The sequence below is a fragment of the Periplaneta americana genome, chromosome 1 (assembly GCF_040183065.1).
Source record: "Periplaneta americana isolate PAMFEO1 chromosome 1, P.americana_PAMFEO1_priV1, whole genome shotgun sequence".
Classification (NCBI taxonomy): Eukaryota; Metazoa; Arthropoda; class Insecta; order Blattodea; family Blattidae; genus Periplaneta; species Periplaneta americana.
Window position 1 is genome coordinate 121,349,380 of NC_091117.1, and position 22,819 is coordinate 121,372,198.

At 34.8% G+C, this 22,819-nt stretch overlaps 1 protein-coding gene across 1 annotated transcript; it reads right to left on the reverse strand.

Annotated features, from left to right (window-relative positions):
• Positions 1-19,030: 19,030 nt before the first annotated feature.
• Positions 19,031-20,724, reverse strand: LOC138711094 (uncharacterized). The gene is made up of 2 exons (XM_069842719.1): positions 20,459-20,724; positions 19,031-20,348 (listed from the first exon to the last, which is right to left on the reverse strand). Exons 1-2 carry the CDS (start codon positions 20,722-20,724, stop codon positions 19,031-19,033), a joined length of 1,584 nt encoding a protein of 527 aa, XP_069698820.1.
• Positions 20,725-22,819: the final 2,095 nt, after the last annotated feature.

The following is a 22,819-nucleotide window of genomic DNA, read 5'->3' on the forward strand; positions in this document are numbered from 1 at the left end:
CACATGTTATCTCTTTTAAACATAAACACATTTTATATCTGTGCTGCCTGCACGCGTTTCAAGAAAGCTTTTCTTTTCTGGACTACACCCGTGTTCAACTTTTGCATGTTGTTTCTGAACAGAGTTATGTCATCCACGCTTTCTTGTTTGCCTCGTAATCTGTAGGACACACCTTTACACCATTGAAACTTTTGATTTTCCGATAACTAGTGGCCGCAGTTTTATTGGATCAATCTGCGATCATAGTAAAAAGCACTGTGACTGACTGCTTATTTAATTTTTGTCCGCGATATGGGTTACTATTTACTGCCAGTGTTTCATCCGGCAGCAGATTGTAAAAGAGGTCAGATTCATCGGTATTGTAAATGTTTTTCAGGCTATAGTTTTCTATAGACAGGTTGCTTTTCCAACACTCAACAGTAACCTCGTTAACACCGTTTGCTTCACCAGAGACTCTTCGCCCAACAACACCGCACTTCTCCCGAAGAGATCCACCATCATGTAGAATGTACTGTAGATGCTCTGAAAATTACAAATTTCTATTTCTGAATTCCTGTTCCGTTTCTTTCAAAATTGTACCGGATATAGGTACGTTAGAAGTGTGTTGTTGTTACAACCATATCATATTGCATCTTTGTAATTTATAGAACTTCCCTTCGTGCACTCGCATCCGTTTTTCATTGCTCGAACCGTATTTAGAAACATTTAGATTTCCTTGCCAAGAATCGCAGTCAGTGTGGAATAAGACACTTTGCAGTACTCACCTTCGCTTCAGTTTGATTATTTCTCACCCCGTCAATTATTTTAATTTGTCCTGAATTGAAAGACACTTTCTCTTTCTTAGCGAACTCATTTGCACAACTCTACAGACACACAAATGAAAGACTACCATTGTATCCTCAGATCACAATTTAATGCAATATATTTTTCATTCTTATTTTTCTGAACAAGATTAAACTTTTATTTTGCATCATCAAGTTCGATACGAATTCTACTTCTTTTCATAGTTTCTTGTAACAGTTTACGTCCTTGCTCCATAAACTTATCCTCCGCTGTCCTTGTGTTAGGTGGCCGAGCGGCGGGCCTTTCACTTGTGCGGAAGATTTGAACTAATTAGGTCGGTTACAGCATTGTACGCTGTGCGGCGGCGGAAGGATCCGAGCCTGAGGCGTATTGTGCTTACCACTCCTATTCTGTCAATGATTTTGCCACCTAACGGCCGCGTTTTTTGTACATACAGAGTAAAAGGTGTATAAATGCTTTAATTTGAACTAGTAATAGATATCAATATAACTAGTAGATAAGTTCGAATAACCGTTTTTCTGTCTATAATGGTTATGGAAAAAATCGAGTTTCTATTGAGAGATTGAAAGTGGATACATTGCAGCAGCGCAACGCTTGGTTTACAGCTGCGAAGTACGGAGCCTAATGCAGTAGTAATAACAGTGGCTGCTCGTGGCTGAAAATGAGAATGTGCCACAATATGGAAAATTCACTTTAAAAAAGGTCGTAAAAATTTGGATGATCTACTCACTAGTGGAGTAGTGGTAAGTTCATGCTGCAGAAGCTGTCACTCAGTGTTCCCAACACATAAATTGTATCCCTGTCAGTCTAACACCTGGAAATCCGTTCAAATTAAAAAAATAAAATAAGATCCACACAATATATCTATATTCAAATGAAAGCAAATATTAACGCAACTTCCTTACCAATCTTGATTAAAATAATAATAATTCATCCACGTCATCTGCCTCTAGTTCTGCACTTGATGTGCAGGGTTGGTGTACGTTCCCCCAAAAATTAAACAATTAAAAATGACAGCAGCTAAAAAGTCAAAAGACGATGTAAACAGTAATTTCCGCCAGAAAATTCGTCGCCCGTCAAAGCCATTCTTTTCCCGTCCGCTACATTGAAATACCGTCAGTTTTGACGGAACTGACGGAATTTCCGTTCGGTTGGAAATACTGCTGCCAGTTACTTTGGAGCTCAACCCCTCCATGTCGGCAACCAGCAATCAAAATTCTGAATTCGAATAGCATTCCAGTGCATTCAGGCCATCTGTCGGAAGGTTGAAAAAGTACAATAGGAGTACAGCATCTTTTGATTAAATTGCATTAAATATAGTACATATAAATAAGCTAATAATAAATATTATAAACAATACGTATCAGTTTTACAGGAAAGTTTAATAATTAGCATAAGAATAAAATAGTCGTCTCTACATTCTGTGATCAGGACTTTTAAAATAGATACAAACTCACAAATAGTAGGTACATTACTGCTACTCAGAGATGTCGTGACGTCCGCGAAATTGTTTGTAGATTGTATAACCCATCTATACAAACAGTCACTCACTCCTGATTGGTTGTAGATTTTATAAAACGTCAATGCGAACGAGTCATTTCAATTCGCTGCTTTTCCTTGCAGCTCACGCTGTTTATAATGGGAAACCATAGATTACATGATTCAACAAGCGAATGTAAGCTTTCTGCGCATGTGCATGGTTCGCTGCATTTCACTGCTGATCATTGAGTCAGCACACATTACCGACTGGGATTTGCAGACGACGCACAAGCTATAGAAAATAGCACTTTCCGAGTCTTCATGCATTGGAACGCGTAACACGAATGAAAAAAAAAAGAAAACATAAATACGATTATGCTAGGGACAGAGACCGCCACTGAATAGTAAATAAAGGATTCGCTTCTGCTAGCATCGAAAACTCTTACAGGCCTTTCAGTGAGAGTGTTTTGTAGGTCAGTGTGCTTTCTAAAGACGAAAATTCATACATGCGCTGTTATTTTTACGAATAAAGTAAACATAAATAGGCTAATTTTTAACACCAGTAGGCTATTTTATTAAGAGTTTGTGAATAAAAAAATAACATTCATTTATTAACATATCCATACCTTCAACTGAATTACACTGCAAGAAATAAAAGAATGCACTTGAACTTTGGTAGTAATCAATTCTGTATAGAACAAATAAGAAAATAAAATAAACTTTATAAAACATAAAGGAAGTCTTGTAACCGCAACCCTCGATTTCTACAGGCTGGAATCGCACATCTAATTTGTAACACTCGTCGTGTCACAGCTACAAACGTTCTCGGATTTGACATTTTTCTGTTAGAAAATTGCATATGATACAGCCTTACTGATTCATGGAAATTCTGTGTTGGTTCCCCATAAATTAAAAGCATACTGCCTTCATCTTTAGAATTCTACAAAAAGACTGGCATAAGACTTGCTACTGCTAGGGGGTTTAACGTTAGAACGCGGATAAATAGTGTACACTTGCCGAGCAACCCGTAAGTGAAACGATGCTAGATTTACTTGAAGGTTCCGTCACACTGTAAAGTCAGTTTTAATTAGTTAATTTTGTACGTTATTACACAAATGAAGCGTTTTTCGAAGAACTGGCAAACGAATAATTCTTTCGGCTTGTTCTTGGCGTTGATATCTTACCACTCATACATCTTAGTATCCAATAATTTTACCATAAATGCGATTCAAACTTCACACACAATTTTTAAATGACATTTGATTTTTTGATTACTTACTACCTAAATATTCTGTTCTTAAAATTAATGCAGTTATACAGCTTTCACCTTGTATACTGCACGCTGTACTATGTACGAGTACTTAACCGAGCTATGGTAATAATAACAATGATATTTGAATTAATGATGGCGAAATAATTCCGAGATCCAACGCCAAAAGTTACTCAGCAATTCTGCTTAATTTGGTTGAAGAAAAACCTTGAAAAATACCCAGCTAGGTAACTTGTTCCAAACAGGATTTGAACGCGGGCTCGCTCGTTATACCGTCAGACATGCTAACCGTACTTCACAGCGATCTACATATTTTTTATTGCCGACATCAGTCAGTGGCAAGGAAATATAAGAAAAAATTACAACATACGGATATCTGCTTTATGTTAATCTGTGTAAAATACAGGGCTACTACTACAAAAGAATCATTCGTTTTCAAACTGCTATATTTCATACTTTTAGGTGCCTAAAATTAAAGTTTTTATATTTCCAAAAGTATATTTTTAGTGCATATTTTTATAATTTTATAGTCTATTTTAGGTGCCTAAAAGTTGGTTTTCAAGAGCCTAAAAATCCGAGGTCTAGTTATTAATAACGCTATATCTTAGCTCAGTGGATTTTTCCAAACATCTTGCGTGAACTTCAGTTTGAAGAAAGGAAGTCCAGGCGCAGAAAAATTTTAAAATTCAAATCTCAATATGTTAACAAAAATTCTTTAATGTAGAAAACTTGTTGAATCAATCATGGATAAAAAATATAGAAGGAATATAAAAATATAACATAAAAGGTTTCGGAAATACTTCGAATTATACCGTAAGGTTGATAGCCCCACAGAACTTTATCTTGATAAACATTTTATAGATAAAAAAATTGTTAATAGTTTAGTCAACCACATCAAATTCGTCAGAAAATGCATAACCTTGCAGACTGTGTACTATGGGTAATACCAACCGTAACACACAATGATGTTCGGAAGGCAATTAAAAAATAAGACCAACAAGAGCAATAGGTATTGATGGCATAACAAAATTTTAGGGCCGTATTCATAGACATTCTTAGCGCGGGCTTCCAGTGGATGATCATCGAACTAACGTTTTTCGTACTCATAAACCAGTGTTAGCGATAGTTTAAAGGTGCTCTGAAATTTTTCTTTTTTAACTCTCATACATCACTTCAGTCTGAGGGATTGTAAAGAAGATTTTAAATGCCCTACATTATGGAAACAAATTATGATTGTCTGAAGATATTTCGAGACGCCATAACGTTGTTTCTGGTCTTCATATTTGTGGCATTCAATAACGATGTGCTCGATGGTTAATTTATATTCGAATCCTTCACATATGTGAGGTTTTTGTTTCAATAATAAATACATGAGAGTTAATTTACTATGTCCAATTTTATTCTAGCTATTATTACCTGTTCACGGCGTAAGAGTTTTGTCATTGGGGACTTGACTGGGTTATTGCCACTTACGAAATGAAGTTTGTTGGATGGGTCATTCTGCCAGGTAACTACGGGTTATGATCAAAGCTCGGAACTTGGGGACTTGTGTCGTGTGCTTGAGTAAGGTTACAGGTACAACGTACACAAAGCTCACGCTGCAAGTGCTCAGGGACAGTCGTATGTACTAAGAAAGTGGCCACATCGAATGACAGGAAGACGAACGACGAAACTGTGTCATGTCGAAGCCAATGACATTCAGGGAATTATAGGTAAACGGTCTGTTTCAGGAATTAGAAAATATGTGTTATTCGAATGGGTATTATAGAAGTTAGAAAATACATTTTTTTTTATTTTAGGCACAGAATTTCGTGGAGGAATTCGGAGGAGATACATTACTTTCTTCGAATGGTGAGTTTATATTTTGTTAAGTTGTGTCACACACGAACAGAGACTGGAAACGGGCATTCATTGAAAGACATTGCAGTCCCTTAAATTGGTGGAAAATTTGTCCATAGCCATGGATGAAGTCGTAGTGGAACCTTCCCTAGTAGTGACAAACAGATTGAAAATTATTTTCGAGAAAAATGTAGGATATACTTATCTTTCTCAGATACGAAATCAGCTAGCAACTGCTGAAAATCGAACAGAAAACAGTGACAGTGAAAACATTCAGTATGTTAAGTTTTCTCCCGTCAATTTACGTGACGTGGAAGTAAGTTTCCTCGTTTCAAATCATATTTAACTAACAGGCGAAGAAGTTATGGGTTCGAAAATCTTCGAATGTACGTAGTCATGCACTGTAATAAAATGTACAGGGAGAACAGTAAATTTGATATATTTCTCATGTTTATTTTTATTATATATATATGCTATAAAATTACGTGTTTCATCCTACCATAATACTATCAATATGTTGTTCCAGCCACAAACCAATTTTATAACGGACCTGACAGTACTTCCGTGCTGGAAGCGGAAGCTTGTTGACATTGAAGTCGGGTCGCTTAGCCACGTGCAAAGACACAAGTCCCCAAGTTCCGAGCTTTGGTTATGATGTCATGATGTCCGTGGGACATATACAGGTTTTGAAATCAGTAAAAATGTAAATGATATTGTTATTTGAGATTAAAATATATTCCAAAGCCTTCATAATAGCGTACAATTCACATGAATATATTCTGAAGAAATCATAACCAGGTAGTCTGTAGAGCATGATATGATCTGGGTACCAGCGTTGCCAACATAGAGGCTTGACTGGATCACACAATTGGTTCCAAATTATTGTATTTTTGATACTACATTTAGGCCTATTTTGATTATTTTATCGAAACTATCTCCGCAGTGTTTCATTTAAACGATTTTTAAAAATTCTTATAAGGAAATAATTGTTAAAAATTAAATATTAGCACATAAAATGATTTTTTAATACTTTGTTGTCACCTTACCTTGGGAGGATCCTCAGAAGGATCAACAACAGCAGGAACAGAATAGCCAGAACCTACGTCTAAGCCTTTTACAGTTTGATTCATCAGAGCAAACCAAGTTCAAATTAAGGAATTGTTTACCATAATATTCTACAATTTTATTTTCGTCCTGTATATTTAGGTATACCGGGTGTAGATATTTGGGAAGAGGACCTACTAGGACCACCATCAGTGCCAGAACCTATCACAATGTCACCTGATTTCTTACTGCCCGTGAACTACCACGAAACACGACTAACACAAGCGAGTATTAATCTGTAACAGGCTGTTCGTTGTTCCTTTCCATGTACAAAACAGGCCCATATATTGAATATGTTTATTCCCTTTTTTATTAGGAGGTCCTCAAAATATTACAACCAGCCTATTAGTTATTACATGCTTACGTGGCAACAGTAGGCCTAATTATGTTCAAGCTATTGAGAGGATTGGAAATACCATTTCTCTGAGATATTTGGAAATAAACAAAGGAATGTTTGTCAACATCATTTTTTGAATAGCCACAAGTAATGGACACTACGTGATTCTTTGTCGCTATAATAATGTTTACCAAAATCAAGCTGCCATGTCACCTGGACTTGGAGACTTAGGAGATCAATGTGTATAGAAATATGTTTTGTGACAGTCGACTTGTGCAGTACTTGTAACACAGAAGTGCTACATGCAGAAACTACTATAAATATATAAATGAAATATATCCGTAATCGTTGCTTACGAGATTATACAAGCTGGCGCATAGCGCTTGAAATACGGGTCTGAAGTGGTTCCCTCGTAATGCCAATTCCGCCGCTCGGAGCGCTGTTCTATACTAAATATTCATAGCAGAACATTTAAATGACATTGACATTTGGGACATTTAAAGGACTCACCATTGCTTATTAAATGCTTCGTACAATATTTTATGGACAATAGACGTAATTTCCAAACTTCTACGTCCCAATTATATTACAATAAAAGGCTGTCATTCTTGATATTGAAAGATATTAGATATTATAAACTAAGGTACTACCTTTCTGTTGTTCAATTCATACACCGTAACTTTTCGGAAATAATGAAAAAAACGTAATATATTTTACATGAACACTGTAGTCTACCCTATTCACGTATTAATTTTTTTATTATTATTATTATTATTATTATTATTATTATTATTATTATTATTATTATTATTCCAATGAATTAAGGTACTGTATTATCTTCCATTTCCCTGACTCCATAATTTAATCATTTGTAAGTAGGCTTAACTTATCCCTTTCTTTTTTAAAAATATATTGATGTTGAAGTGTTATGATTTATACTAAAGCAAACAGCAGTCACAATACAGTACATGATTAGTACAAATGTGCGATTTTTCTTGTACAACTTGCAGCGGTGAAATAAATATCTAATAGACCTGCTGATTAACATGTTACTTACAAATGGCTTTTAAGGAACCCGCAGGTTCATTGCCGCCCTCACTTAAGCCCGCCATCATCGGTCCCTATCCTATGCAAGATTAATCCAGTAGTGGGTAGTAATAGCAAATGCTATGATATTTTAGTGTGTGTAAACAGTTTTTAAATTAGGAGTTAGAATTAAATTAATTAGGAAGTTAGACTGTAATATATGTGATTAGAAATGGTTTTCGAATTTAATCATTTCCCAAAACATAAACAAATATCTCAGGAATCTCAGGGACAATATTTTTTAATATTTGTCGCGCATAGGCACATGCGCATCTGCTCACCTCGATCCCCATTTCATTTTTAGTAATGTCTGAATCTCACTCCCCTGAGCTGTTTTCTGTCGTCACTCATGACAACATGTCAATAATATAAAGTAAAATTTTCGGTACACCATGCAGTGATAATTGTACTTTATTACAACGAATAATTGTAGTAATTATTATTTATTTATTTATTTATTTATTACTCGTAATGTCGTAATAATATTTGATTTGGTTTGGAGGATGAGGGGAGTACGTTACACTAAACTCGGCATGCGCAACATTAAAATCGCATTGCTGCGTATGTTGTATCCTAAATAATGCAAATCGTATAAGTGTCACTATTCAGCAGTAATAATTCACCATTGTCGTGGAATATTTCGCCACTATAAATGATGATGGTAAATCATACTCTTTTCCTCGAATAAAACTACTGATTGCCTTAAGGCAAGACAAGCTAAGAAATATATTAATTTGATTTTGATGAGGATGATGATGATAATAATGATGTTGATGATGATAATAATAATAATAATAATAATAATAATAATAATAATAATAATAATAATAATAATAACAATACTTTCAGTCAGTCTTGCATTCAGCACTTCCATCTCAGCTGTGTACTTATCATATGCATGTATCACTCCTTGGATATCCAAATGCTATATTGAATTTGGTATTGAACATTATTCTGTATGTTTCATATGAAATTATTAAATTTTGGTATTTTTTCTTGAACATTTCATACATCTTTTTCACTGATAGTTCTTCTGGGAGATGCAATTTATTGGTCCTTCCATTGCTGTAATGACTGATCACTTTCGATAAACTGGAATTATTGTAATGAGCCCAGTCATATGTAATGATTGTTGATTCCAGTCTTCTAAATCATTAAATTGCCTTATAATACTTGATCTTCCTTCAGCACTTACTTACTCGAAACACTTTAACTAACAGTTGCAGTCTTCTCCTACTTGATGTGATTGAACCCTTAATTTCTTCATGACTGCAGTCATTCTCCCTCGTACTTTCTTTTTCTTAACACTGTTAGAAGTCGAAGGTCTCTGAGTTCCATCCTCAGATGAAGTACTCAACATTCAATAATATAATAATATTAAAATTTAAGTGACAAATTTACAACACTTATACTTCTAAACTGAATTTCTCAAACTAAAAAGATTTATACTTGTACATAAAGTTTATGCAGCAAGAACGAATTTTCTCATTATAACAATAATGAAAAACAATGGAATATTATTTTTACTCCAATTCCCTTCTTCCTGCTATAACATGCATGCCAATCCGTAAGGAAACTAAAAATTAAATCACAGAAACAGAGGACAGAGCACATTATTTCCCTGTAGTGAGAGGACTTAACACGTTCTTTCCCTGTACGCCAAATCTAAAATCTCTTGTAGCACTTCGACTATTCACATTATCACATTGGTCGATTAATAACTTTAAACTACATGGAATCCTGCATCTCATAGCATGCATAACTCATTTTAAAAAAAAAGTGGACAAAGCACGTTCTTTTCCTGTGCTCTTCAAGTGTTATGGACTTTCAGTGTAGGGGAGAGGGAGGCAGGTTGGCTCAAATTTTACGTTTCATTTTTGTTTCTGTATTTTGTATAGCATTTTATGAAATCCTCAAAGATGGTTGTTCTAATGGTTCTTTGGCTATGTAAAGAGATATTTGAATTTATATTTCACCACGATTTAAATTTGAAATTTTATATTATTTTGAAACGTGCAGATTGAGTCAACTTATCCCGCCCTGGAGGCAGATTGACACATGGTATGGGGTAAATTAGCTGCATGTTAAATAAGAGCAAACTGCATATAAGATTGGATTTTTTTATTTGGAATTTATTTCTTTACACAGGCAAACGATTCCATATGATGAACACACAAAATATATAATCATGGAGTTAAACACTAAGATAAAAGAAGAACTGAATCCTAGAAAAACAAGTTATAAAAATTAGTTTTGAACTTGTAAATGACTATAATATTATCTTATTAAAAATATTTGAGGAGTTTATGCATACAAACTTTCTGTTTCTATCTGTAAAATGTTTACGTGCCATAATTTACACTCCAGGGACTGAATCCGCCCTTTACCTGGTGCACATTCTGAGTAATATTTAACACATACATGCAATATGTCTCTCTGTCTTCTTCGTTACTTTCCCTTCTTGAATTATTCTTTGTCTTTCGACTGATCTTGAGATTCCTTTTCTTACTACTACAGTCTCCTCTTGTATTTTTGTTGAACAAATTCATTATTCTTTTTTCGATTTTCTCTCCTCTAGTGCTTTCTTAACTGGAGAGTCAGTACGTATCACAGTAAACCATTTTCCCCTTATGTCCTCATCCGTAGCTTACCTACAATATCGAGAGAAAGTCTAGAATGGGATATTAAAATCCTTGGCCGCATTTCTGTTTCCGAACTTTACAGCACTGGCAGCTCGTAGCATAATATCAGGAGAAGTAGTTGCTCTGTCAGTTTTTTTTCTCATAAGTCCTCATTTTCTCATTCACTGCAATGAACATATATTTTTAATATTTACAATGAATTAAATTGAACTCATATAATAGGAAATTGTATGAATAAGTAAATTATGTATTGCATAATTCATGTAATAATTTAAAGTAATACAGCGGGGTAGATTACATAGGTTACACGCCGTGCCAATCTGCCCCCTAACAACTATGCCAACTTGGCTCTGGTCTAGATATTTAATTTAAGTTAAAATTTACAAATTAGAATAATGAGTGATCGAAATGAAATTAACGCGAAACAGAGCCAATTATCTGTAAACAATAATCACGAGATGGTGAAAATTTACTTATCTTGCTGCTTAAACAACTTTATGGCTTCCTTCTTCTACCGCTTGCCACAAAGATCTGACGCTTCCTTGGAACGTGCTTTATTAAGCAGAGATCATTTTGTCTGAGTGGTGCTGCAATCCGTCGCTTAACTACCGAAATAAAGCTGGTGTGCCAACCTGCCTCCATCTCTCCTATTGTGACAATACTTGCACGATGCAACACATTGTTGTCTCGATGGATAAGGAGCCAACCAATTCGTTATGCGAGGACGAATTATGAGAAATCCAAAGAAATTAAATCATTAACTTAAAATAATGTCTGTTTTTGTATTAATATTTTTAAGTCTATCAACTTATTTATAAAGCAATTTGAAGGATATGTACATTTGGAATAAATATCTTATTTTAATAAGTAAAAATCCTTGGACATGAGAAATTAAATAATTATTTTTTGTACTACCACGTATCTAAATATATAATTTGAACTGGTAATGGAAATTACGGGAAAACGGCTGAACGGATTTTAATAAATGACCCCTCATTTTGAAGCTTGGAACTCAAAGTTTTTCAGAAAAATAGTAGATTTCAGTGAAATATCAATTTTTCAACATAATTTTCCTATTTTCCAAAATCCATTTGTCGTCAGTTTTGAGAACTAGCTAATTGCATTTCAGAATAAAACAAAACACACACTACAGTAAACAATATTACACGAAGGCCATAATCTGCAAGAATGCTGACATATTTAGAGCTCAAATTAAATTGGTTATTAAAAACGTAACTTACTAAAAATAATTTACGGGTTCGATTCTGTGGTGTGTAATTTTCTGGGTACAGCTGTGTATTGGATATTAAAAACTACAAAACTTGAGGTGGTTTGATGACATTATTACCATTAGAAATTAAATATTATTGTAGTTAATGCCATGATGTGACTATTTTTCATTAATTATACATATTAATGCTATATTGATGGTATGAAAGTGAAGCGTTTTGGGATTATATAAGTAGATGTAGAGAATAACTTAAATTAGATTTTGATTTCTATATTTTACTGAGTGGCAGCTATATAGTATATATAGTATAATATGTTACTGAAAGCTATAAAACTTACGTAAGATAATAATATTATTAAAAATCAAATATTTTTATAGTTATTAATCAAGTGGGGTTGGGTCTTTTTCATATATTTAATGGCGGTGTCGTGTAGATATTTATATGCGTGGTTCTCTTCAGTATTGGCTCGAGAGAGAGTATGTATTTTAGTTTAATTCTGCTACATAGTTTATTTCAGTGTTTAATTAATAGTTCATAGTATTTTGTTGTTTAATTTGTAAATAACTTTTGTATACATGTAACTCTCATCTAAATCAAATTGTTGGATTCTTTGTAAGTTCATGCATATGTATATACACTTTTTGCTGGTTCAATGGAAGAGAAGGCCTTACGGCCTTAACTCTGCCAGCTAAAATAAATCATTATTATTATTATTATTATTATTATTATTATTATCTTTCAATATTATGGAAGCAAATAACTTTCAGAATTTCTGGTATTCGCCATTGAAAATAAGTCTGAAAAATGTTTATTTGAACGTCTAATGAACTTAGTTTGCAGCATTTACTGCACAAGCCACTAGTAAATATTATAAGTCGAACAAAATATTAACTTACCTTTCAACAATGGATTTGTCTTCCAGAGCTTAGAATATTTTTGAAAATATTTTTTTTTTTTTCCTGAATGCTATATTTGAACACAGTGTGCAACTAATGCAAACGAAACACACAAAAATCAAATTCTCAAGAAATCGTCTTTCAGTGCAAGGACATACAGGATTGTACTGTGAATATTCTGTTCTATTGCATGTCAGTGTGCTTGATGTGTGAATATTTTTTCTATTCAATTATGTATAAACAGTATAATCTCATTTGCTAATTTTTATGTTGCATTTTTCCAAGTACAAATTTTAAAAAAAATTAGAGGGTTTCTCTGAATTTTAGGGGGATTTTTAATATTATATAGGGGGATTTCTTGTTCCTTGGTTGGCAAAACTGTTTGATGATATATTCGAGACGTTTCATTGTAATGTTGGAAGCCAAGCCAGTGTTAACATCCTCCAGGCTGCTGTTGAGAAACTTCTGTTACCAATATTCAGTAGCTAGGTAGTGAAGATATTGTGATATCCTGGCATTAAATGGAATGCGATATTGTCGCTTGTTTAAAATATTGTCACTAGTGTTCTCTGGATATCATCCAATTGCACCCGTAAATGAAATGCGGTGACAATGTGATTCAATAGGATATAGGCTATGTTACTTTCAGCAAAGCTTACGACGTGGTTCCACGTTAAGTTGGAAAGCATTGATCTTTCCGTAATTTATGCAAACTGATCTGAAAACTGTCTCCGTGTATGTCTGTTTGATAAACTCCCCGATTAATGTAACTTCAACTGTGGAGTGCCACGGGTCTCTCTCTACTTTAGCACCTATTCTTTTTTATGATCTTCATAATGTTCAGAACAAGAATGAGTTCCTAATGTTTGTTATTCGCTGACGAGTTGAATTGTTTTGTGCAATCAAAAGTGCTGCTGACTACCAATCTCTTCAACGGCACATTGACGCAATCGTAAAATAGTCTGAAAACAATGACAAGTCTTTTCTGAGAAAACTTACTTATTTATGGCTTTTAAGGAACCCGACGCACAGTGTGCAATTTCATTAATCTAGCTGGACAAAATTAATAACTTCTCTTCTAAGTAACAGATTTCCATGAAACTTTATACAGAACTTAAAGATAACTTATTTGATATGATTACTAACTCAGGTTACGTTTGTGTGAGGGGAACTACCCTTTCATAGGGGTTGAATTTAGAAGAAATTAATTACTTCTTTTCTTTCAAACATATTTTCATGAAACTTTACATAGAACTTAAAGGTAACGTATTTGATATGATTACGAACTCTGATTACGTTTGTGTGACGGAACTACCCTTTCGTAGGGGGTGAATTTAGAAGAAATTAATGAATTCTTTTTCTTTCTAACTATTTTCATGAAATTTTACACAGAACTTAAAGGTAACGTATTTGATATGATTACGAAATTTGATTACGTTTCTGTGAGGGAACTACCCTTTCGTAGGGGGTGAATTTAGAAGAAATTAATGTCTTCTTTTCTTTCTAACATAATTTCATAAACTTTATACAGAACTTAAAGGTACTGTATTTGATATGATTACAAACTCTGATTACGTTTATGTAAGGAGAACTACCCCTTTATAATTGGTGAATTTAGACAAAATTAATTTTTTTGCTATCTAACATAATTTAATTAAACTTTATGAACAACTTAAATGTAAGTTACTATATTTGAATTGTGGACAAATTCTGATTATGTTTAAATAAGAAAAAACTATCTCGTTATAGGGGTAAATTAATAATTATGAATAAGTTATAATCAAATATATTTAAATTTAATATAAACATGTCCCTTATCCTTGAAAATTTACTTTCAATAAACAATTAGGAATTCATGGCATATTCATTAATGTTTGAAAGTTGAAGGTAATCGAACGTAAGATGGAGTAAAATCAGTTATTCTTTGCTCATTTATGAAGTAATTTGATTAAATATGTACAATATTGCGAAATTTATAGCAGCTTTTTATAGTCTAAAGCAGTCGTGGCGAAAATGTGACTCACGAGCACATTGTGGCTCACAATGATAGCTGTGCTTTTCTCTTGCTTCCTACCTCCCCCAACCCCCACCCTCTCACTCACTGGAGTCAAACTCAGTTCCATTTGTATTTGTCTCTGTCCTGCCAGTGGCGTATCGTCGCAATGTCTCTCTCGAAACCATGTGCCTCTACAAAAACGAAATTTTCAAGTACGATGGGAGGACGCATTTTTTGCTGCCAATATGAGAGAATATTAAATGTATGATTTGTTCACAAGTATTATGAGGAAAACAGTTGTATAACATAAAACAGCATTATACTACGTATCACTCATGAAACATTAAAGGTTAAGTGTTATTATTATTATTATTATTATTATTATTATTATTATTATTATTATTATTTCGATCTTTTTTCAGCAAATATACGAATAATGCGGTTAGATCTTCAATTTAAAGTCACAGATTTACAATATGATGTTAAATGAAAGCTAGATGTAAGGACTTGACAAATGTTGAACTTTTCAAATCTTTGTCAAAAATAAATATCCGAAGCTTCGTTCTTTCGTTTGCTCTGTTGAAGCCATGTTCGCTACAACTTACGTTTGTCAAAAGTTATTTTCAACAATGAAAATAGTAAAAACCTAATTTATATTACGACTGAAAGACAAATACCTTCGTGATCAACTACGACTGGCAGTAAGTGACATAATTCCTGATTTTGAAACTCTGTCACAGAGACATTCTGAAGACAGTTAATTTTAGGTTGTGATAATGTGCCCTATGTTTTCTTGTTCATTTCTTTCTTCGTTACACGTACTAAAAATTAGTTTGTAACCTTATTCTCTATAAAATTATATTTAAGTGCTTGACGTAAGGAAAATGAAAATCCGTTAATATGTCAGACAGTTGCTTCACTTCCCCTTCGGGTGTCCGCCTATGCACGTTGCAGGTTATGCAGTGGCTCGGCGCACGATCACATTTTCGCCACGGCTGGTCTAAAGGTAAGATATTGCTGATTCTGGTTGCTCTTTGTGGAGACGCTTCTGACAATAAAAAATCTTTTACAATGTCTGCTGCATATCGCTTTGCCGCTGCTCTTAAAGTTGATTCTGCAGCGAAAGAAATTTCCTCCGGACTAAGGTATCCTATTAAATTTTGAACTTTACTTTTTGCTCTTGCTGCTGCTTTCACTGAATAGTTTTCTTGGACGACTCCTACTCCGCTCAGATGTCGCATCCACAGGCAAAAATTTCAAATTTGTTCAGGGAAATTGAAGTCATTATTTAGTCAGTCAGCATTATATTTTAAAAATCTTTTCTTACTTCTATGGTACTTTAACCAGCGGGATAGAATTTTCTATGAAAAATGGCTGATGGCGTTCTTAATTTTATTTTCAATATCAGTGGGAATGTCTTTCAGTCCTAATGGAGCTATAATATTATTTAAAATCTCGTTTAGTCCTTGATTCAGCACTACTCCGATACCAAACTTCAAAAAGCTGCCGGCGGCGCATAGCCCGCCACGCCACTGAAAATAATTAATACCGGTTAGGTTCGCAGCTATACGCAACCAACCAAACAATATTTCACACGTAAAATGATGTCGGAATATAAATATGTAATTATTTTGGCAGTAACTAACGGCTAGTATTTTGTAATTCGTGTTAAAGCCAGAGTTTATGGAAAAAATTATATAAATATTCTTCATATGAAATAAAGGCCGTATTGGATGTTCTAATTTAGTAATTTAGCTAAATTACACATTATATTGAAGCACATACTTTAATTTACAAATTCCATGTCAAAGAAGACAAGAAAACAATTTACTAGCACTTAATATGACTTTAAACAAAGCACTCTCTATTGCGACTGAGGAATGTGGATTCAACCCTCTGCAGATAGCAATGTTTACGCTGCTGTAAAACAAACAAATATCCGGGAGAAAGATCGCGCATTGTCTTCACAAGATGCCGTGAACAGTTAGGAACATAAATTCATAAAAAATATACAGTGAAATCAATAAGTCCAAAAATGAATTTTGTCCAGCTAGATTAGGAAAATTGCACACTGTACGACGGTTCATAGCCCCCCTCACATAAGCCCTCATTCGGTCCCTATCCTGAGCAATATTAATCCAGTCTCTACCATCATATCCCACCTCCCTCTACGTCTTGGCCTCCCCAAAGGCCTTTCCTCTCTATATGCATTTATGGATTCGCCCATATGTGCTACATGCCCTGCCCCTCTCAAACGTCTGGATTTAATGTTCAAAATTATATCAGGTGAAGATTACAATGCATGGAATTCTGCATTGTATAACTTTCTCCATTTACCTGTAACTTCATCCCTCTTAGCCGCAAATATTTTCCTAAGCACCTTATTCCCAAACACTCTTAACCTCCGTTCAATTTCTCAAAGTGAGAAACCAAGTTTCACAATCATATAGAATAAATAATATTAATAATAAAGGTAAAGGTAAAGGTATCTCCGTAACATGACATGAAGGCACTTGGGGGGCATGGAGGTAGAGCCCCATGCTTTCCATGACCTCGGCACTAGAATGAGGTGGTGTGGTCGGCACCACGCTCTGACCGCCTTTTACCCCCGGGAAAGACCCGGTACTCAATTTTTATAGGAGGCTGAGTGAACCTCGGGGCAATAATAATAATAATAATAATAATAATAATAATAATAATAATAATATTGCATTTCTCCACTCCTGTCTATCTTGCGTCTCTTTTTCAAAATTCATCCACCCATCATAACCTAGACACACGATCACAACACTCCTCAATATTATTCATTCCCTCCCACCGAAAATCCTCATATTCATCTTCTTTCACTGTGGCTGTTCCTCGACTTTGGAATTCCCTACCGAGTAATGTCAGAGACTGTCAGACATCAAACTAATTTAAGAATAGGCTAACGAAATATTTTTCTAAAAATTCTTGTTAACAATAATAGCTGTTTCAGGTTTCTCAATGTTTAATGGTTATATATATATATATATATATATATATATATATATATATACAGTGAATCACTAAATTATTCGGACAATGCCCATTTATTACTAAATAGTACGGTCACATGTATAAAAAGTATAAATAAAGAATTTTAAGTGATCTGTTGGAAAGTTTCCTTTTCAAAGATTGTACACAATGGGTTTAATGTATATTTATATTTTGATTAGGAAGCAATAGTCGGGTTCGAACCCATATACGTCATAATATGACGTCAACATAATTTTTCGGACACCAATCAGAGACACAGGTACGTTGTCTGCAATATACAGAATAATGTAGTCAGATACACGAACAGTCAGTAACAGTATGTGCCTTCATTAGATCAGTATTGTGTAGTAGTGGATAGAAACAAATGTGGCGTAGAGGAAAAGACAGTATGTTCGAGCAGCGTCAGTTAGTGGTCTTCCACCATGCAAGGGGAAAATCCTACCGATACATAGCCGATATACTACAGATGAAGAAGAGCACAGTGGCGGATATTGTTAAACGGTTCCGAGATGAAGACAGACTTGAATCGTATCCTCACTCAGGACGTCCAAGGACATTTTCTATGAGAGAAGAAGCGTTAATAATACAGAAGGTAAAAAAAAATCCTAGATTAAGTGCTCCAAGAATTGCTTCTGAGGTCAATGAAGAATTGGGAAACAAGTCCATCCCGAGACTATTAGAAAAGTTCTCAGGAGAAACAATTTTCATGGCCGGGTGGCAAGAAACAAGCCCTACATCAACAAAAGAAACAAGCGTAAAAGACTACTGTTCGCAAAAGAGTATCTAGAAAAGGATCAGGATTGGTGGAAACGAGTTATCTTTTCAGACGAGAGTAAATTTAATATCAGCGGATCAGATGGCAAGATTACAGTATGGCGAAGACGCAATGAAGAGTTTAGCGAGCAAAATATGCAAGCAACAGTTAAGCATGGTGGCGGCAGCGTAATGGTATGGGGGTGTATGTCCGCAAGCGGAGTTGGCAATCTAGTGTTCATTGACGGAAAAATGGACAAGTAGGGGAAGACCGTGTATATTGGACCACCTAAGTTTGAATGGCCGTAACTCACTTATCATATTGAGAAAAATGTCCCTGAATTTTTTATGATGGTAGATTGCCATAATAAATCCCTAAGTAGAATAAGACTTCACTAATTTTAATTCTAGTACTTCAAAAATAAAATTTAATCAAAATTTTGAAGCCGTGTAACTTGAGCCAGGGTCGTGTAATATGAACCAGAGGATCGTGTAACTTGGACCAGGCATATTAAACACATTTAACTCCTATAATGTTGTTTATTCAAACAAAAATTTGTGTCAAGCAATGATTTCACATACAACAGTAATAAAATAGTTCATTTGTAATTGTTGCACATTCTTCGTGGGCCCATTTTCCACAGCGATTGCACTGAATCCAGTCTTTGTTCTCACTTTCATCACAAATAACACAGCGTGTTTTGGATGTCACCTTAACTTTCGAATCAAATAATTTTCTCTTCTTTGCGGCCTTCCCATCTGATTGTTGCTGCAGAGCATTCTTGTGTGGCGTAGCGGTCAGCACCACGCCAGATGCATTGTATCTCGTTCCGGATTTTCTCTGTCCAGATTTTGAAGACGAAGGCAAAGGGCTTATTTCCTTCACTGACACATATTCTGTGAGACCAGAAAGTAGCTCCACATTGTCTCCCATCTTTTTCTCTGCTGATGCTGCTGTTGTTGCTCCTTCCACTTCTGCTGCCCGAGATACTAATGGTGATGGCCAAAGACCAGTGTGCCTGAAGCCATTCATTGTAATCTGCATATTTGCTGCTCTGTGGAATGCCACTCCTACCAGTGAGGCAATGTACTGGACATTCAGCTGCTGTCCTGGAAGTGCCCTCATCTTCGTTGATATGGCAGCTGACATGAATGTGTTCAGAGGTTTGAAGAACGACACGTGCAGCGGTTGGAGACGGTGCGTGCAGTGCGACGGTAGAGATAACATAATCACACCGTACTGACGGCAGATCTCAATCGCTTTCAGCGACTGCGTAAGGCTACTGTGACCATCTAAAATCAACAATACTTTCTCCTCAGGGCCGGGTTTGACAGTTCTAATGAAGTGCCTAATCCATTCACAGAATGTGTCAGAATCCATCCATCCCTTATCCTGAAAGCGGAAGATGGTGTTAGGAGGTGCTCCAAATGTGAGAGACTCCATCATTTTTTTCCTATCGTAAATCAGCATAGGAGGTACAAAGAAGCCACTCGCACTCATGGCATACACTCCTGTAACATTCTGACCTCGCTCACACGAAGAAATGGCTCCAACCTGATGTTTTCCCCTCTGTTCCAGAATCTTCTCTTGGCGTTGAACGACAGTGTGGGATGTCTCGTCCATGTTGAATATTCTGACTGCAGTTAATTTGTGTTGGTCGACAAGTTGTTCCAATGTGTCAAAGAACTTGCCGACTACAACCCTGTTGAATCCTGAAGCCCTGGCAAGTGATGTGGCTTCTGGCTGCCTAAGGCGAAGTTCGGGATGGCGCTTCATAAAGCCGGAAAACCATTCTTTGCCGGCAGACTTCGTTTCCTTGTTAAACCGAGTGGCAAGTTTATTCTTCTCTGCAATCTCGTATGCTAATTGCATAACACTTCTCTGTGTCAGTCTGAAATTAAAGAATAAGCAGATTAAGTATTAGGCCTATATTAAGTTTGATTGAATTAAGTTGTAGGCCTAATGTAGGCCCTAATATACATTTTGTTGTAATGTATTTACCCATAGAACATTTTTTCTAGCTGCAGAAGATGTGTCACAAGATCATTTTCCACCTCTTGTGACAAGTCAAGTGGGTGACCGGGCTGTCTAATTTTAGCATCCTTCCTTTTGTTGTATCTTTTAAGGGTGGCACTAGGTATATTATACCTTCGTGCAGCCTCATTGACGCCAACCCCTTCCGATATTGCAACTAAAGCGAGTTGCAGATTTTCTTCTTTCCACTTCCCATACACTCCCTTCGCTTTTCTTGCCTGTCTTGTAGTCATCTGAAAGAAATGGCGAAAGCAGAATTCGCTAAAAAGTTGTAATTGTCGACCCACCAAATGAAACGAAGTCTTATTACATAATTTAAGAAATAAAATATTATTAACATTGAAATAAACTAAAGTAATGTTTTATAATATTATTATTTATATAATATTATATAAATAATATTATAATTATATGTCCTTACAAAATTTTCATCCACTGACCTCTGATTTTTGGAAATTCACACTAGTGAAGACATAATGGACAATTTTATCTTCTAAATTTGTTATATTGTAAGGGTTGGTACATTTTAGCATTGGCTCAAGTTACACGCTTTGTGATGGTTCAATTTACACGCATTGTAAATGAAACACTTAAAAATTATTTACGTAAAAACTACTTTACAAACATTGATATAAATTTCACTCAACTTACCTCAAACACTGGTATTTCTTCCTATGTATAAGGCAGTCTTGTATTTCTTAACGTCTTCGCACAACACGCTGTCAAACTATTGTGAAAAGATTTGAAGAATTTGGGGACAGAATGTTCGACACCGTTATGACCATGTCAAGCCAACCCTTCATAATGAGATTTATGGACAGTTGCCTACCATGTAGAAGGTTCAAAGCGCTGTATAAAGTACCTTGCAAACTATCCCGGAAATAGTGATTGCATCGGTGGCTCAAGTTACACACTGGTCCAAGTTACACGGACTTCCCCTATTCATACCTTCAACTCCTGAAGGATAATACAACAAAGTGCGGAAAAAATGGGGATTCATGACCGGTTCGCATTCTACCAAGATAATGACCCCAAGCATACGTCCTATATTGTACAACTCTGGTTGCTGTACCACTGCCCAAAGGTACTCCATCCTCCTCCGCAGTCTCCAGACATGAATGTGATCGAACATTTATGGGACAGGTTGGAAAAACAAGTGAGGAAAACTCCAACAAAAAAATCAAAACAACATCTTAAGGAGAGGCTTCAGGAAGAATGGTAAAACGTGTGCAAGGTTTACACAAGAAAATTGGTGCAAAGTATATCTGAACGATTAGCAGAGGTTATAAAAATGAAAGGGAGGCCAACCAGGTAGTGAATATTTTTTTTGTACGTATACAGAACTAATTTCATTTATAAAGATGTCCAGTGTCCGAATAATTTTTTTAACCAAAGAATGGTTTAAGTTTTAATTTATTGTAAATTTTATTTCTGTTTATAAATATTAACGCATATTTTTCACTAAGATATGATTGTATACATGTGACAAGAGTAAAGAATTATATTTTTCCTTTCAAAAGTTATGTGTAAAGAGACAAATGTCCTTAGTGCACTTATACTGTTCGTGTCCGAATAATTCAGTGACTCACTGTATATCACAGATAAATGTTTATTATTGTCACACTAACATTACTTATCCAACTTTCATTATTTACTTTTATGGTCTAGATATTAATGTAATAACTATGTAAGCAATTGTATTCAATTAGAATTAGAGTCTGGCTGGGCGGAAGAGAAGGCCTACTGGCCTTAGCTCTGCCAGATTAAATAAATAAATAATAATAATAATAATAATAATAATGATAATAATAATAATAATTATTATTATTATTAAATAAATAAATAAATAAATTAGAATATTTAAGGCCATAATATCAGATAGGAGTCAGGTTGATCATAATAACACTCACTTCTAAAAAATATCACAAGATGGCGAGTATAACAGGTTTTTGTCAGGTTTTTGTTGTGTTACTAAGATGTTCACATTTTACTCCAAAATGTTTACTGCAGTCCTTCATAGTGTAGTCCTTATGAATACCACAATTCGCGAATTTCTTTCTTTAATTCTCACATCTTTAATTTCACTATAGTCAAATTGATTTTCCAATAATTTTCAGTATCGTTTTTTGTTTTACTATTATTATAATGTTATGTTTATGTTTACTGTTAAGTTGTCCCTTCCGGTTTGCTTTCTTTTAATTCCGATAACTTGGGTTTCCTACAAATTATTAAAAGATCATATTATAAAGATTTTCTTACGAAACTGTAGAAAATTTGAAGCAATAATCTTGATTTCATAACATTATTACAATCACAGAAATATCCTGC